At 38.1% G+C, this 19,738-nt stretch overlaps 1 protein-coding gene across 1 annotated transcript in view; it reads left to right on the top strand.

The window, feature by feature from the left end:
• Positions 1–19,738, top strand: part of Ankfn1 (ankyrin repeat and fibronectin type III domain containing 1) — a 244,704-nt gene that overhangs the window by 160,595 nt on the left and 64,371 nt on the right. Inside the window, exons 7-9 of the mRNA XM_047547242.1 lie at positions 11,316–11,413; positions 14,176–14,266; positions 19,488–19,595. Coding sequence (XP_047403198.1) covers positions 11,316–11,413; positions 14,176–14,266; positions 19,488–19,595 — 297 coding nt within the window. The remainder of the gene's footprint in view (positions 1–11,315; positions 11,414–14,175; positions 14,267–19,487; positions 19,596–19,738) is intronic.

The raw sequence follows: 19,738 nt of genomic DNA on the forward strand, positions 1-19,738 counted from the left end.
CTTCATCCCAGTCTCAGTAAGAGTGACAGCTGAGGTGGGTTCACGTAGACCTCACTTCAATTCCCAGTCCTGGCACTTTGGTTAAATGGGTAGAGATACTGAATGAATGACTTAGCCTGTCTTGTAAGAATTATAAGAATAAAACTTGGAATGGACCCACCTTTTGACCCAGTTATCCCACTCCTTGGTTTATACCCAAAGGACTTAAAATCAGCATACTCCAGTGACGCAGTCACTTCAATGTTCATAGCAGCTCAATTCACAATAGCTAGATGTGGAACCAACCTAGATGCACTTCAGCAGATGAATGGATAAAGAAACTGTGGTATATATATATACAATGGAATATTATTCAGTCATAAAGAAGAATAATATTATTATGGCATTTGCAGATAAGTGGAGGGAAATGGAGAATATCATGCTAAGTGAAATAAGCCAATCCCTAAAAACCAAAGGCTGAATGTTTTCCCTGATAAGTAGATGATGATACATAATAGGAGTAGGGGGGTAAGAGAAGAACAGAGGAACTTTAGATTACATAGAAGGAAATGAGGGGGGAGGGGATCAGAAAGATGGTGGAATGAGACAGACATCATTACCCTATGTACATGGATGATTACACGAATGGTATGAATCCACATCATGTACAAGCATAGAAATGAAAAATTGTACCCCACTTGTGTACAATGAATCAAAATGCAGTTACTAAAAATAAATAAAAAGAAAGAAAGAAGAAAGAAGGAAAGAAAGAAAAAAAGAAAGAAAGAAAGAAAGAAAGAATTATAAGAACAGATGATTAAAATATTTATTGTGGGAAATAAGTGGAGGAATTATCTGTAAAAGATACTGGCAGATTTTCATGAAGTATTGGTTTTCCTTCCCTGAGCACAGGTTAAATGTAGAAAATTCTGTGAAAGGAGGCTCATAAATTAAGTTAAATGTCCAGCAGGGTCCTTATCTTGCACCTCACAGGGAACAAAAAGGAATAAGGAAGATTATAAGGAATAAGGAAGAATAAGGACATCTACCAATGTCCACACACAAGTCAAACCCAGTCTACCTGAGCCCTGGTTCCAGACTTCTACAGAAGAAAGTGGGGTGGATGTACAAAGCCAGTATGGCATGGATCCTATCCTCAATGAGTTTAATTAGTTCTTAAAGTTATAAGGGAGAAAATAGGATCTTTCAAATGGGTGTAGTAGGGCAATACAAGAAAAGCCAGACAGAGTTGCCTTTCTTCAGAGGCATCTGACAGGATGGCTGGGGTGTTTTAGCTTTTGCCCCGAGGCTGGTAGATTTGATCCCATGAGTGCCCAACAGGACTGAGGAAGCTGTGAACCGGGCGCATGCCTTGGACCTTGTGTGTGTAAATCAAGCAGCTGCTCATGTGCCCCCCCTGCTCTGGACCCTTTGGAAGTGTGAATGAGCTCCCACCAGAGCTCCTTCCCTTAGACAGCACGGGCATCACCCTGCTGAGAAAAAAAAATCCAGACTCCCAGAAACCTATTCCAGGACAAGAGCTCTCACCCCAGGAAGCTGCTCCCTCTTCTCTGGAGAGCAGGGGGAGGGCAGCAGCCCAGCCTGTACTCTCTAATTGTCACTAGGTTTTGAGTCCCTCTTATGGCTCAGCTATATCCATTACAGGTCTTAAAAAGCTTATACTTCTTTCATGAGCAAAAACTATCCCAATAGTTTCTCAAGAAATTAAATAAACAAGTGACAATCTAGCTGGACATCTTATAATTCAAGGACACGGCAGTGTTTTAAGGGAAAAGAAAACATGGCAGAATTTATCTTAATTAGTGAACCGTGTGCCTATTTTCAGTTCACAGTGCCCTCAAACTACCTATTCATGAAGCCCAGATAATCATGAAATGAAATATTATAACAACATATAGTAATAAAATATTGCTATACATAATAAAATAATTACAGGGAAGCCCAGATAGTCCTGTTTAGGCTCTTCCATGCCATCAGGAAGGCTGTTCTGGCATGCAGTCAACCTTCAGGTTCATCTTTCAGTCCCCAACTCTGCCCTCCTGCTTGCTCAGTCGGGTTCACAGATACTTCCAGGCTGCTCCCTACACCAGTATCTGGGCTGGCCCTGGCTTAGGCAAAAAGAATTGATAAAGGGAACCTGGGTCCCTTGCTGCTCAGGGCCTGGGGCCTGGTCTGTGCTCAGACCTTAGCAGTGGACTGATTGGTAACCACCCTTCCACCCCAGATACTCTCACTGTGTCACTCCTGACTCCTAAAGGCGTTTAAGTGCCTTGTTCTTGACTCCTGCTTGCAAAATGTTAACTACATTATGCCTGAGAAATCTACAACCCTCAGACACCATAACTTAAAAGGTCAATATACATTCCCCTTTCAGAGTCTGCCTGAGCAATCATCTAGCATTTATCCAGTGGTGAGACAGTAAAAGCTTAACCAGCTCTGGGGTGGAGGGAATACTCACATACACACACACACACAAACATGCATCTAAGTCCACTATAAATTTTACTATAAATCTGTAAAATAAAAGTCCTTTAAAGTCCTTATAACTTATTGATTCTCCCAATATGCTTTTATTTTTACTGAATTATTGAATCTGTAACCAATTTATAGCCACAATGAAAGAATAAGTGTAATTTACACACAAATGTTGGTTGATATTTTTATTTACTTAAAGGAAATAAAAATGAAGCAGCAAAGGCATATGTTGGAACTTCACTCATTCACTCATTGATCAGTGACATAAGCACTTTGTTCACTCAAATAATAGTTTTTGAATATTGGAAGAATATTTCCTCAATTTTCTACACAACTCTTAACTTTAATCCATTACAATATTACAGAAATTTTTAACTTTAATCCGTATTGTTAATATTTTCGGGGATGGTAAGAGAAGAATGGAGGAACTTTGGATTATGTAGAGGAAAATGAGGGGAGGAGAGGAGTCGGGGCAGGGAAAGGAAAGATGGTGGAATGAGACAGACTTCATTACCCTGTGTACACGCACAATTACACGAATGGTGTGAATCTACATCGTGCACAACCATAGAAATGAAATGATGTACCCCATGTGTGTACAATGCATCAAAATGTAGTCTGTAAAAATAAAAATAAATTTTTAAAATAAAAATAATAAATACAATTTTAAAAAATTAAAAAATATATTTTTTCTTCATCACTCTCTTAAGTCTAGACCAGTGGTCAGCAAATTTCTCTTGTAAAGGTCTAGAGAAAAGATAGAATAGGCTTAGTGGGCCAAATAAGGTCTCTGTTACATATTCTTTGTGTCTCTGTGTGTGTGTATGTTGCATTTTGTTTTGATTTCACAATAATCTTTTAAAGATGCAAAACACAAAACCATCCTTAGCTTCTGAGCCATAAAAATTCAGCCTTGGACCAGATTTGGCTCATAGAACTATAGCTCGCTGATACTCAACATAGATAGTTCATGAAATAATAAATCAAACAGTGATTCGTACCATTTGCTGGTTTCTGTGTTGTAAATATTCCCCCATGGCCAATCTTAAGACCCCGTGTAATGCCCCTGAACACGAACTGAGAGGGGAGTGTGGTAGCACACAGCATATGCTGTTTCCACCATGCAGACACCATGGATGTCAGTCACATCAAAGGCACAAATAATAATAAAGTGCAGTAACATAAGGAACAATGAGTTTTGAGTATTTACTGTCTGCTTTTATACAATTTTATTTAACTCCATATTTATATAATTTAACTTTCAGTGATGGCTGTGTTGACAAAATTTCTGAAATTTTAATGATGTAGGGGTAGCTACAGAATGTATCCATGTATCCCATGTGAGGGTGGACATGGGCAAGCTCTGCCTGCCTCCACCTCCGTTTGTGCTGCTTCTAAAATCTGCATTATCACACCACATAGTCTCAGAGGTGACATCATATGTGAATTTTGTACTCTGAACTTTGTGATCAGTCTGAGACCTTACTGATTCTTGATTCAATGTTTAAAAAAAAATTTTAATCTACTAAGGAAAGTTTTTTTTTTAATAAAAATCTAAGGTAAAGGAAAAAAGTGATTTCTGCGTGACCTGGGATTTGAGGATTATTTATGCTTCCAGTACCTCTATTAGTGCACACTGTTTAGACTTTCTCATCCCAAAGCTGTAGAAATCAAGACTGGGATGTACTGTGGTAGAGCTCTTGCCTAACATCCTCAAGGCCCTGGGTTTGATCTCCAGCACTGCAAAATCAAACAAACAGAACCCCAAACTACAAAAATCAGTCAAAGAAGTTATATTTGCAGCTACCCCTGGTTAAGTGTTCAGAGAAGTACAGGAGAGGTGGAACTCCATGAATCTCACTGGAGACCTTAGGTTCCTGCAGCTGGGTTTCTGGAAGACTGGTATTCATTTAGCAAAAATTTCATGCCAGGCATGGAAATAGAGAACTATTACTATAGTAAGAATAATAAAAATAATAACACCTTTCATTTAGAAATCCAAGGGGATCAAGAAAAAGAATAATTTTAAGTAAGAACCATAATATAATAATTATTGGGAGGGAGATTAAGAAGCAAAATAGTTCAGACTAGAACAGACCTTCTTTTGTGGTCTTTTGTGGCCTTTTTTTCAAAAGTCTGAACTCTTAGACATCTCTGATCCCTGACTGTATCTGTGTGTAGCTCTCACAGGACAAGCCAAGCCAAGACAGTATGTAATAGATGTAAATAGGATCAATTCATTTTTGTGGATGGCAGAATTTGGCAATCAATAAGTACATATTGCCTTCCAATTTCAACTTTGCTTTTAATCTCCTAGAAGTAGTAGGTGCAAGAAGGTTTTCCTAGTGTCAAAAAAAAAAAAAAAAAGCCTTTGGCCCTTCATTTAAATCATTGTTTTTCTAGGGAAATTTAATTTGGGAAAAAAAATGTTTTTCTAATTAACTGGATGGCTGTGTGCTATGCAAACAATAAAGATTCTTGTTTGAAAGTAACGCATGCCCCTGCTCCTAGGACTACCAAGGGAATTTAAAATAAAAAATGCAAGTAGCTCCAACCTCGTATTTTGCCAGAGCTAAACAGAATTCCCAGCTCCAGAGTTTTCAAGTCAGTTCCCAATTTAAAACCCACAAGTGTTGAGCGGGTTCATGCTGCAGCGAGACACCTCTTCTCATCTCTAGAATTGACTGCATTTGATCTCTGTCTGGGTTTCTGGGCACGTCCTTCCTTTCCTCTCTCTTCCTCTTGTGCTATGCTTGGCCTGAAAGGTTAGAAACTGCACATTAAGATGAATCAGAAGAAGATTTCATAATGCTGTAGTACTGGGCTGGGCAGTCTAGCCAAATTCCATTCATTAGCTAAGGCGCCAGGGTGAGTGTGACCAGTAAGAATGCTGTTTTGGTTCCATCGAAGAGCTGATAGGAAATAGGAAATGCACTTTTATTTTTTTGGTTTCTGAGAGGCACTATGGACAAATGAAGAGTATGGAATGCTGACTGTGAAAGCCAGGAATTAACCCCTATTTCAACCCCTAACTGACTAACTTAAGCAACTGCCACCTTTTTGACTGTGTTTCTCTCAATTCTGACCCAGTTTTCTCACTCTTAATGTACCAATATTAAATTTCTATCTATTTTTAAACTTCAAGAATTCCAAGGTCAAGAATCAAGTTTTTAATTCATCTGAGAGCCACCTATACTACTGTAGGGGCTATGATGGGAGCTTTGGATGTGGTCCCTGCCCTCAAGGAGCTTATAAACTATAGGGGAGACAGATCTCTTTAAAATAAAAGTGCAAAACAATGAAGCAAGTACAATGTAAGAAACGTAAAAATTGCTATGGGAAAATTGGCAAGTCAGAAAAAGCTACAGTTAGGGAAGAAGTCTGAACCAAGCCTACGTGAATGCAAGGATAGAAGCTCTGGGGGAAGAAGAGAACAGAGGAAGAGAAAGAACAGCAATAAGCAATGGGTATGAGGTCAAGTGACCAAGGCCAAGTAGAGTGTGGGTGAGGTCTGAGCAAGAGAAAAGAATATTGCTTTTCTGATATATACTTCACAATGTGTGAACAGGATAAAATAACTCTGGGCTTTGAAGTATTTAAGACTTAAGGGAGAATCTGCACAAAAGTAGATTTTGTATTTTTTAATCAATTGAAGAGAAATTGATTCAACATTACCATAGTGTTATTTCTTTATGCTCTTGCTTTTGCATAGTCTTTGCTCCTCAAAAAGCTGACCTGAGGTTTAAGAGTGTTACCAACTAAAGCGAGGTGTATGAGCTATGTAGTCCAGACCATAAGGCTTGACATTTACCTGAGCTTTAGGCTCTGTTTCGTTTGTGCATCCAAACACTTTCAGTCATAAATTTCCTATTCTTGTCAGTAATTCTGTGACATTTCCCATTATATGATAGGCTTTAAGTGACAGGGCCAGATCTTCAGAAACTCTGTCTTCTTAAGCCTCTGAACTGTGCTTTATATAGATGCCATCAGGTACTGGTGGTATATACAACTTTTCTGCCTGTCTTAGTCAGTTTTCTGGTGCTATAACAAAATATTTGAGACTAGGTGATTTACAATGGAAAGAGGTTTATTTTGGCTTATGGTCATGGAGACTGGGAAACCCAAGAGCATGGTACCAGCAACAGCCTCATACTGCTTCCATTTATCACAGAATGCCAAAGGGCAAGCAGGAACATGAAAAAGAGACAAAACTCAAGTGGCTGCCTTGCCTGATAACAATACACTCTTATGGTGACTATTCCAGTCCCATGAAAATTAACCTATTCTTGTGAAAAAAAAGCCCTGATTCTTCTTAACCTAATCACCTCTTAAAGCCCCACCACCTCTCAACACTGTTAAACTGGGGACGTGATTTCAACAGAAGTTGTGCAGGGGACAAACCATCTTCAAACCATATCATTTCCCAAATGAAACTTAGATAAAAATTAAACATTTGTTAAAATAACAAGGCTTCCCATTTACTATATCCATAGCTTTTTGATATAAATACAGTGAATCACAGTTTGAGCCAGGGCCAAATTTTAAGGAATGGTAATACCTAGATTATGTCTGGTACCTTTCTTGCTCATTTTCAACAGCTATGAGCTATTGCATTATGAAACCTTACTTCTATTTTGCAAACCTGAATAGAAACAGTTTCTCTGATATGTATCTTAAAATTGTAAGTCTTAAATAGTTTAAAAGTTCATGTACATAACGCCAGCTCTTCGGGGATGTTAAGTAAGTGATTTTCTCAGGGTTTTAGTATGAAGTCTTTAAACTACTTACACACAACTTCCCAGAGAGAGCATGCCAAGTTGCCTTCTTAAAATTCCCAGTTCCTCTCAAAGGGAGTCCTGCTAACTCTGTGTTCCTCCTTATTCTTTAAATGACCCCTTTTGTCTCCATATGGCTTTGTGCTGAAAGGAGTCCACTACCCTAAAAAAGTACATAGAGAGAAGTCGGTTGGTTGTCCCCGAATACACTCACCATTCTAGCAAGGAGAATTTCTTTCCTCCAATCTGAATCTTCTCTTTCTCTAACTCCTTCTCCTTCAAAACTCAGATGTGTTACAAGATCTAATGAAACTGAACTGTTTAAAACCACTTATTAACTCCAAAGCAGAAACATGCCTCCTTACAAATTTGCTTCAATTTTTTTTTCAAGAAGTCAATCCCTCTTTTTCCAACTGAAACATTCTTTGTAAAACATGTTTCAGTAGAACACGAAAAGTTTTATACCCTATGTACATGTGTGATTACATGAATGGTGTGAATTTACATCATGTACAACCATAGAAACTAAAAGTTGTACCCCATTTGTGTACAATGAATCAAAATGCAGTCAGTAAAAATAAAAAAATAAAAATAAAAAATGAATAGTGGCTTCTTTAGAAAGTTTAAACATTGTATCTTTGAGCAACTTCTTCTTAATACCTGTCAACTAATCTGGCATTGCTCCCACTAACCCCTTGCTCCTTTTTTGGGAAGTCATCCTTAATTCTTAGTCTGAAGTTATAAACACTTGACCTGAAACCCTGGATCTAGAGCTCCACCACAGCAATGGAGTATATACATTCCAATGGCAACCAAAGGACATTTTTGCTTCTAAAATTTTCCTGTATTCTTTACCCTTTATGGATGTCCTTGAACATTTGCTACTCATTTTTGTTCTGTTTATATAAACTCCCTCAATCATTGCTTTTTTTCTTTAGTTAGAATTAGATACAACATTATTCTCTGATGACAAATCCTCCCCAATTTGACTTCCACAAACTGCTTCTTCAAGAGCTAATAGCTCATAATCAGAATAAAACATTTTGAAAAATAGACATATGTATGATTTATCTAACAAATATAATACACATGTTTTAGAATATGTATTTTTCAGGAGATGTAGACCTGATTTGAGAATCTTAATCGTTCAATTCTAATAATACTTTGTACCATACCTGAAAGCTTCAAAGTCAGGAGACTGGAGGAGAAAAATTACAAGGAAGAAAAATATACCCATGTTAGAGAAAGTACTATTGTCTATTCTGAAGGTGTTTATGTGTGTGTGCACATAAACATACAATCAACTGCATTACAGTACTGAAAAGGAAAAAAAATGAATGATACTTCTGCTGTTCTCAAGTTTCTCATAATCAAACAAGAGAAAAGGACACATACCATAAAACATAATAGAGGGTAGTAAATATTATTTTATATAATAAAGGACTTCAGGAGCACAAAACAGTTATATTTAATGAAATACTCTTGAGGAATTTAGAGTTAATTTTACTAGGTCTTAAAGAATTACTAGAACTTCCACCAAAGGTTGAAAGATGAGCAAAATACACAAGGGCAGAAAAATAATCTGGTAACAGAAACTTTCAGAATAAAGACTTTCTTATGGCAAATGGAAGATATTAGTAATGTAAGGCTGGAATCAGATATGAAGGTCCTTGCATGCCTTGTTAAGATTTTGTTTAATTCACAAAGCACCTATACACTATGAGAAGACATTAGGTAGAGGGGTGAAATAATTAGATCTGTATTTTTAAACTATAGTTCAGACTATATTCAGATGATTGTATGTAATGAGGAGACAAGTTGAAAAAATTAGATAGTAAAGCTGATGCTTACAATTATAAAGGCCTGTTTGCAGGTTAGTACAGTGGGACATGAAGAGGAGAATTCATAGCACATATTTTAGAAGTGGGAACTACTGGGCATAGTTATCAACTGGTTGTAGGACCTGGTTGGGTAATCAGGATATACAGAACTGCCATTAGTTACCACTGAGAAAACACTCTTTTTTGCAAAGAGAAGTGCTTAGAGAATATTCAAATGGAATGTGAGACACTCAAGTGGAGATTTACAGAAGGAGGTTAGACTCAAGAGAGAGGTTAGACCTAGAGTCACAGTTTTAAGACTCATAGAGACAAAAAAAAGAAAGGAAAAAAAAAAAGATAAAGGTCAACACCAGGGACAAGTACATGGAATGAAAACAAAAACAAAATACAAGGAACATCACATCAAAGGGAAAGGAGAAAAGGAGGACCAGAAAGAGCCTAAAAAGAGGAAGTCTCAAAAAGGCAGTATAAGCAGAAGAGAGGGTACAACGAAGACAAGGGGAAAGAAGACTACAAAACAACCAGGAGGCCAAAGGTGGCAGGATATCTCAGAAAGAAGCTGTTGTCGACCCGAGCACTAGGGATTTTAGAAGAGCAATTTCAGGAAATTGAGGAAAGCAAACTAGATTCTCAGGGGCAGAAGGAGAAGGAACAGGGGATGCAGGAACAGCAGCTCCAAACCAGAAGAATGAAGACCCAGAAGAAGATTAGGATTTGGAGATGGCTTGGCTTGATTTTGAGGCCTTACAGTGTCATAGAGAATACACCTTAAATCTCAAGGCCACTAGCTTGTCTTCATAAAATCTAGAAACACTGAGGTGTGGCTTTCCATGTGATTTCAGCTTCTCAAACTCCTGCTTCATTGAACTTTGCCTTAAATCTCACTACATGTAAACAGTTACTTACGACATTTTTTACCCACGATGCACAATTTATCTTTCCTGACCATGGCCTTTTCAAAAAATGGAAGATGTTAGGAAAGAACATGGTCTCACAGTAAAAGCGGGTGTTAGAATTTGGATGATTTAACTATGAATGAATCTTGGGGGTGTCACCAGGGAAAAGCATTGAACAAAGGTCATCCACAAACCCCAGATCCTAAGGCTGAAAAGAAACCCATGAAAAAGCTTGCAAGAAGGTATCAGGGAGGAAGAAGAGAAAGGGGAAGGGAGATGTATAAGGTGTCAAAGGTGGAGGAAATGAAAAGCTTTTTTATTTGGAATTAAAATGTCACTGGAACCTTGAAATAACATTTTCAGTAGAGAAATGAAGCAGAAGTCAACCTTGGGGACTGAAGTAGGCAATGTCCCGATGTACCCTTCACTTCTCATATACAATAAATAACTTGTGTTCTATATACAATGAACTGTTACATATTATGTGCCTGAGTGTGTGTATATATTCATGAAAACACACACACACACACGCACACACACACACACACATACATACACACGCACACAATAGCAATGGCCTCATGGCAATACTATTCAGTCATGCACCCCATCAAGATATTCCTGTCAAGGACAGACCAAATACATATCACCTGGTGACATTGTAGTCAACTTAGTTTGTAAAAGTACATTCTATGATATTCATGAAAGAACAAAATTGCTTTCCAGGTGGTGTATGCCTATAATCTAAGCAACTGGAGAAGCCGAGGCAAGAGGATCACAAATGCAATGAGGCTGAGGCAGGAGGATCGCTGAGTTCCTCAATAACTTAATGAGACCCTAAGCAATTTAGCAAGACCATACTCAAAATAAAAAATAAAAAGGGCAGGGAAAGTAGCTCAGTGGTAAAGCAACCCTGGGTTCAATCCCCAGTACAAAAAAAAAAAAAAAGAAATTTGCCTAATGATACATTTCTCAGCACATATCCTGTTGTTCAGGATCATATGAGTATAAATTATATTTCATGTTAAGAACATCACAAAAATGTACAAACACATTCTACAATAAAATATCTATTGAGGTTCAAAGAATTCATAAGATATATTAATGATTATTGAATTATTGCTTTTTGACCCTTCTTTTAAAAAAATACTGGTGACCTTGGAAACACCCAGCATTTCAAGGAGGATTGTTAGATGTGCCAGTATAAGGAGAGCAGGATGAACAATGTTTATGAGAAGGATTACATGCTAGAGCTTCTATGGTGCTTCTTGACATATGACTGAACTTCATTCTCTTTCTCTCCCTCTCTTCCCCCTAAACCCCCACAGTGGAATGGAGTATGTCTAAAGACTTTTCTCCCTTGGCTGGAGAAATCATCATGGATAACCTACAGACCCTGAGATGCACAATCACAGGACTTAAGCCGGTAAATGTCCCCATGGTAGGCTTGCCATTCTCTGTCACTGACATTTGTGCTGGGATGTTGGTAGCAAATGCCTACCCTGGAATCAACAGCCAACACCCAGTCCTCTGGCAACAACTGCCACTCATTAAGTGTGATATGTCTGGTATCCATAATCTGAATTTCACAAAGGAGTGAGCAGACAGCATGAACCACTTTGTAAGCTGCCATGTTCTAAGGAGATCAGAAAAAGACTGGCCTCATGCAAGCCTTGAAAGCTGCTGCTTTCTGGATCACAGTCTAATCTTCAGGGGATCAAAGGCTCTGAGAGATCCAATTTTGACTCCCTGTCTGATGGTAAAAATAACAGCCCCATCTAGCCTCACCCCCACAGCCTTAGTTGAGATCAGTCATCAATTGGAGTCACACAATTTCCTGAAAGATATCCTTTTCCCTTGATTAAAAAGAAAGAAAGAAAGAAAGAAAAACTGTCTAAATCTGCTTTCACAAAAAAGAAACTATATAGGGTGGAGCTATGTTTCTCAGTAACCTAAACCAATTTAAACTATGAATGAAAAATTAGCACAAACCATGCTTATTCGTGCAACGAGTGTAAACTCAAACATCAATTATTTATGAAATTAGGAACCATAAGAGCATGTGAAATACACTCACACAAAAACTCACAAATTAGTTCAATTAAAACAAACCCTGTTATTTCCTCAAAATAATTACAGTATAAAAGTTTTTACAAATCCTTTCTTTTAATCAAAATCTTTTTAAAGTAAAAAAGTTAAACTTTCATTTTTTTTTGTTCCATTCAAATAATATCTTAAGAACTTCACATGGGGGGCCATAGAGGGACAATTCTACTGTTGTTTTCTTAAAGGGTAATCAATTAAAATTGTTATTTGCAAAATATAATCCTGAAACCCAGTATTAAAAAGGTGCATTAGGTTGCATCTTTTTAAGCTTTAGCCATCTTATTCTAATAGAATTCTTGGTGGTTGGGTCACCACCAAGAATCCTGACTTTTAGTCTTAATTGCATGTCTATACCAGGGGCCAGAACTGTGGATTACTGGAGCAAACAAACCCCTGAGTGGGTGGCCCCCCAGATACTATCAGCAGAAGACTGATTCCAATCCCATAGCTCGCTTGGTGGAAGAGGGCCAGAAAGAACCCTAGGGAATTTCCATTGCTTAAAAGAAAGAGTGATATGGTGATAAAAATGGAAAACTCTCCATAGACAGTTTCTCTAATATCTGTACTAATTCCTACAAGGATTAAGTTTTTCCACTTGGCCATCCACTTCTGCAGTGCAGACACTATCCTAATCATATAAAAGCCTAGAAGTAGATTTACACTTCCCCATAATCCTTATAACCTTGGGATGCAAAGAAACCCATTTTCAGTGTTAAAAAATTAACTTCATAATACGGTAAAGCCAATATTATTAAATCCCTAGCAAAAAGTTCTACAAAGATATGTGATTTTTTAAAACTTCAAATGGCATTTTACAACTTTTGCAAGCAATATTTCATCAAACTCTGGCTTCTCAAATGCTTCTTTGAGTCATTAGGAAAAAAAGAAAACCTCAAAGCAAAAAAGAAAACAAAAAATTTTAAAGCACTATCAGCAAACAAAAACAATTTCTTAATTCTTAATGCCATAAAAAACATTAAAGAATATAAGCTATTATTTTAATAATGGCTCTAAAATTGAAGTCAAATCAAGGAGTTAATTTTAAAAATGTCTGAACAGTCAAGTAAAGGATGCTTTTTGTAGCACTATTCATTGTGGAACAAAATGGAAACAATTCAAATGGTTACCAATAAGGGATTAGTTAAATAAATGACAGCATCTTCCCACAGTGAAGTCACTGAGATTAATGCATTAATCTGAAAAGATATTTATTATAGCTTGTTAATTTCTAAAGTTTATCAGCTAAAAGGGTGATAGCTGTTGCCTCTGGGGAGGGAAAAATAAGGAGAAAGAGGAAAGGGTGGAGGCTACTTGTTTTGGGTAAACCTTGTAGGACTGTGTGACTTTTAAAAATTAGTGTATGAGCGGGTGTGGCGGTGCAAGCCTATAATCCCAGTGGCTCAGGAGGCTGAGGCAGGAGGATCACAAATTCAAAGCCAACCTCAGCAACTTAGTGAGGCCCTAAGCAACTCAGACCCGGTCTCAAAATTTAAAAAGGCCTGGGGATGTGGCTCAGTGGTTAAGAACCCCTGGGTTCAATCCCCAGTACCAAATAAAATAAAATAAAATAAAAAATATGAGTAAAAATTTAAAAATTGGTGTATAAACTTTGGGGCTTCCATTTTGCCAGCTTGGTGGCACATGCCTGTAATCCCAGTGACTCAGAAGGCTGACATAGGATTGCAAAATCAATGCCAGCCTCAGCAACTTAGAAAAATCTTATCACAAAACCAAAAATAAAAGGAGCTAGGGATGTCACTTAGTGGTTAAGCACCCCTGGATTCAATCCCTAGTCCCCCTGAAATAATTTAATTAATTAATTAATTAATTTGGGGAGAGGGGTTAGGAAACATAATTATGGCATTTCAATTTTGAAAACCAGAAAATATATAGAAATGAGGCACTTCACACATGGTTACTATAATCTATAAACACAGTGGTCAAGAAAAGCCAGAAAGCTACAGTATGGACAGTGGAGTTCAAAATGGATGAGCAAATTAACCAAACACAGGGATCTGCTTCTAAGGGAAAAAGTGATTGACTGAAATGCCTGATGCATTATTCTATCTCAATTCTTTTCAGGGCCAACAATATTTTGTTCGGGTCTCGGCTTATAACATGAAAGGATGGGGACCAGCTCAGACCACGACCCCGGCATGTGCCTCTCCTTCTAGTAGGTGCTGACTGCTCTCCAGCCTGGCAGCAGGCTCCAACTCCACTCCCTTCCCACGACGCCCTAGCCATTCCCTCTCCCACTGCTTGCAACCCACCAGACCTTCTCAGGACACCATCTGACCCACAAAATGAATGATTCCTCTGCAGAAGCACTCCTGGGACAGCAGCTCATTGGGTGAAAGGAGAGGGGATTTGGAACCAGAAAGACTGAACTTATTCCCCATATTATTTGTGCCTCCAAAATTAAACTCTCAAAATCACAATTCAACACCTATAAAATGGGTCTAATCATATCCTTTCACAGAGCTGTTGTGGGGATGGAGAGATGGCACCATGGGAGCAGCTGGTCCAGAGTACATACAGTCCATTTTAGCTCTTGTCTCCTCTTCTTTGCCCCCAGTGGACACATAATATCCATTTCTTAATAGGATGAAATCCAACATTTTACTCATCTAACATTCTGACAGAAGAAAAACTTTCTTGCTAACAGGCTCTGCAACAAATACAATCTGTATCATTTGTAGTGCTAGCTGAGAAACCCAGCAAAGGTCTCTTCTACTTACTTGAAGATTAATAATTCCTGTCTGGTATGTTTGGTGACTTTCTCTCAACCAGAAAATGTAATTAACCAGAACAAACAACTCCAGACAGACCATATGATAGATTTTTCTCCGTAATGAGCCCAGAGTCCTGGATTGTATTTTCATCTTTAAAAAAAAAAAGTCACTGATGTGATACCTAAAAATGGTATCATATGCTTCTTGTGAGAGTTCAAACTCCTACATCCTTTATAGAACACAATTTCCCATAGGAATATTTTCCCTTAAGAAAATCCATTTCCTTTTTACCCCATAATCACACATCTAGAAATCTAACCTAAGGAAACAGAACTACAGATAAACAATTATGTACAAAGATGGGCACCACAAGCAGTACACGGATAACAGTGTGTGGTGAAGAAAATAAACATTCAATATTAATTTAATAATTAAGCAAAATATGATATACATATATTTATATCATACTATAGAACCAAACAGCCACTAAAAATGGTATTTCAAAAAAGCCATTCATTACATGAAAGAAATTTCTATCATATAACTTTTATGTAAAAATTATAATACAATATGTGGAGGTCTTTTCTATAACATTTGACCATTAATTCACCTATACTTAGGTAGAGTGTCTGTGACTCTTAATAACTATCAAAATTTAATAGTGGACATGTGGGTTATGAGATTATGGGCTCTTTTAGTTTCTTGTTTTATACATGTATGTATTTCTCAAGTTTTATAGCAACACTTTACCCAAGATGAACTATGAGCTAGGCAATACATTATGGGCTTTCATATCTCTCTCTTAAGCCTCACAGCAACTCTTTATCCTCCTCCTTGTCCTATGGATAAGCATTATTATCACTGTCATTTGTATTACCAGCAACATTAGAGATAACCATTATAAAACTCATAAAGAGCATCAATCTTAAGTACTTTACATGGACTGATTCATTTTACTAGGTAGGGAACTATTAGCACAGACACATATACACAGAGACCAGCCTTTGAATTGGGACTCAGAAATGATGTTCCTTTTTCTCAAGGTCTGGGCAAGGATTCAAACCTGAGTTAGTCAAGGCCCTGCTGTGTCTCCTGTGCTGTAATGACTACTGCCCAACTATCAGATAGACAAGCAGACAAAGGGCCGACCAAATAGCCTATCACCTCTAGTGGATTCAAATAGCTATACCAGTTCATATGGGGCCAAAGAATTCCAAGACCCCTGAGTCTGCCTGAATTTGATGACTTAATTACTCCAGTCTTATTTAGACATCTTTATTACTGAAGATTTATCAGAAGTACAAACTGAGAATTGTAAGATGAAGATACTAAGGGGACCAATCCATGACTAGGGCAGCGGAGAGTGTGTATTATTAGAGATGGAGGGACCAAAAGTATATAAAAATACAAAAAATACTAATTGCAGTTGACCTGAAAGTGAAGCAGGAGGGAACTTACTCCAAATGCATTCCCAGGCAAATTTTGATCTGCATACGAATGCATAAAGCTCAGGTTCAAATTTTATAAACTGCAAATCTATTCAAATACCCTCTCTCATAGCACATTTGAAAAGCTCACTCCAGAATGACAAGAATAGTTGTTTAGGACTCAGGGGAGTCATTTATTTGTTGGTAATTAACATATTAAATAGCAATGCTTTCTAAACTGGTATGTTTGTTTAGTAGGGATAACTGGCAAAGAACTAAAATCCTAACATGTGGTAATAGTTGCTGCAGACATGCCATATCACTTGGATAGAACAATACAGAAACACTCCCAATCTATTTATAAACAGACTATGACATTGTGATGTAACATATATCAGTATTCAGATATTTACTAGAGGACAATGTATTCTAACATGACAGAGTAATTGGAAATTTGGTAATATGTTCCAGTAAGCTATAAACTTTTTTTTATATTTTTACAAAAGTCCTTAATGTGTTTTTATAGACCTATGTTATATGGTATGGTACATAATAAGAGAAAAGCACCCAGACAGGCTTGTCTGAGTTACGATCAGGAAAACCCTGATATGGCCAGTGAATGTATGCTCTGCATTGTGTTGCAATTGAAGTGTCTCATTACCAGAACAGTGAACTGTATTATGTGGCACAATCTGCTCTTTTCCTACCATGCTAAGTTTATTCCTGTCAGGGTCCTGATTTCTTAATATATTTTCAATTTTCTCCCTCATCCCTAAAGTCTCCTATTTTATGTAGTCATCAGAACCTTCCAAACATCTATTAGAAAAACTCATTCTTTCCAAAAACCTTGGCATCAAGTCCAATGCTCACTTGGGCTGCAATTTAGCATTAGCAATTTTCTAATGTATCATAAAATCATCAGATCAAGCTTGCCCCTTGATGTAATAGGGCTGAGCTGAAATAGTCAGACCTATTTTATCTCTCCTTGCATTAATGGCAGCATTAACACTCATTAGAAAGATTAGCATGTTTGGGGCCATGTGGTAATTCAGTCACCCAGGAGTCTTACTCAAGGGCACCATCTTGCCCATCTTGTGGTGAGCATTCAAATACATGCATCCAACTAAGGCAACAAACTCTCAGTGGCCTTTGGGAATCCATGAGGGCAGTGTTTACTCTCACTGTGCCCAGATGTGAGAGGCAGTAGTCTAAAGGTCACTGGAAGTTATTTCCTCAAACTTTACCTATTTTCCAGTTAAAAAAAAAAAAAAAAAAAAAAAAAAAAAAAACCCTTCCCTTTCCCAGCCTCACTGAACACCATCAAACTTCTAACCATGGTGCCTCACCCTGTCACTCGTCAGGAGTGACAACTATGTGCCCAGGATAGTGTTCTACTTACACTGTTTCTCTTAATTCTCAAATAGCCTAAAAGAGATTTTAAAAGCTCACTTTGAAGGAGAAAAATGAGGCAGAGATTAAGTCATTGCCTTGCCCACAGGAACAAAGAGTCTACAAAAGTCTACAACTTTCTGACTCCAAAGTTGACCATAGCTAAACCCAGCACAAACTCCAACCTAGCCTCTGACCCTCCTTCCCAAAAGAAAAGAAAATGTATGTGAGATAATGAGATGAGCTTGAGCACTCTTTAAAAGATCACTTGACTATGTTATACTCCTGGTCATGCCACCAACATATTCAGTAAGATAGGACTGAAATAGCTGTCTCTGGGCTTCAATCTTCCAAATGAATGGAGAGATGTACATAGGAAAGAATGGGAAGGAAGATGAGTTAAAAAAATCTCTGAGGCCCCCTTCTTATAGGAAATTATCTGATAGAATAAGAAATGGTGTTCCATAATGAATTGCCTTCCTTTACATTATTATTTACAGAAAGCCTGTCATGTAATAGGCATTGTGCCAGAAACCTAATATACTTTTCATTTAATCCTAGTAAAAATCTAACAAAGGAGATACCATCCTCCTTTTTCAAATCAAGGAGAAGTGGCCCTGTCAGTGTAACCAACTTGCCAGCAGACAACAAGATAGTAATGGGAGGAGCCAGGATTCACATTCAGGGATATCTGACTCTAGAACCTGTGTTTCTCCTAAGAGTACAGCTCTCCTGGGCCTTGGATGGACCATGGCAGGATGCTTTTACTGAATTTTGACTACCATGACATATGCTTAACTTTCTGAATGAGGAAGACCCCATATTTTCAACTAAATCTGTGAGAAGGGAATTTGAAACTTGTTTAGCTAGCATTTAAGCCCAGGATATACTCATGTCTTAACAGTCTTTTCTAGGGAAGAGCGACCAGGCTTTTTAGAGAAAGCAATCCACCTGAGAAATGCTTTGAGTTGTTGCTTTTGACAAGCTTAGAAAGGAAAATGGGGGACGGGTGGGGGGAAGGAAGTAGAAGAGAGAAGGGATGGACAATGAAATGACTGACCTGCTGAAAAAAAAACTAGAGCTGGAGACAGCAGGATTACAGTCTTCACATTAGTCCCATATGAGTTATTACTCTTGATATCATTATAGCCAAATGGAATGAAAATAGAAGGGGGAGAAAAGTCTCAGTGGGTATTGCAATTTAAATTTGCCATGTAAGCTAATACTGTATATTCAAAGACTGAGCAGACAGGGTGGTTGGTGGCTCAGAGTATGTGCAGGGGGTGCTGTGCCAGCTAACCAAAGCAGACATTCATTAGAGCAAAATGTAGATTTCCATTTCTTGGCATCTGACATGGGCTCTTTCCTTGGAAAGAAATGTCAATTTGGCCCAAAGTGTGAAACCTACAATAAAAGCATTGGGACTGTGGATTTCATCTAGTCTGCACATTCCCACCCCTTTCTTTCCTACTGTGGAAATCCAGTTGAGACTTGGGGTGCTGAGTGGAGAAGTGGCAGGGGAAATGATGCGGATGTAGGATGCTAAAAAGGGTGGGGGGCTAGGATAGAAGAGATTGGACTCCCAAATTTCTTATTTTCTTTTGGTTTTCAATTGCCATTTTCTCTTGCCCTAAAACTGCCCAACACAAGAAACTAACCACAATTACTGTTTTGCTCAGGGCTCTGAACAATGGCAGCTTCCAACTACTTGGCTAGCTCTGGGTATGCTGGGTGCTCATCCACGGAGCCTGTGGGTAGTTTGAGCAAAACCCCAGCTCCTGAGGCAGGGCAGGGAAGAGGCCTCCCCTGCTTTAAAATTTCACTGTTTGTTTCTTTTGTTCAATAGACTGGAAAGACTATGACGACAGAGAGCCCAGACACAAGGGACAGATCGAAGTTTTGGAGAGTCTGCTGCAGCAGGTCCGAGCCCTTCATCAGCATCACAGTTGCCGGGGTAAGGATAAAAATCTGAGCTGGGCCATCGAGTGAGGTCTCAGTGGCGCCGGTAATTTTAGCAGTTTCCTAGCTGGGTCATACCTTCTCATTCATCAGGGAAAGAGAGATATTAATATTTGTACATCTGGAATCACTTTACAG

This window comes from Sciurus carolinensis, chromosome 3 (genome assembly GCF_902686445.1).
Source record: "Sciurus carolinensis chromosome 3, mSciCar1.2, whole genome shotgun sequence".
Lineage (NCBI taxonomy): Eukaryota > Metazoa > Chordata > Mammalia > Rodentia > Sciuridae > Sciurus > Sciurus carolinensis.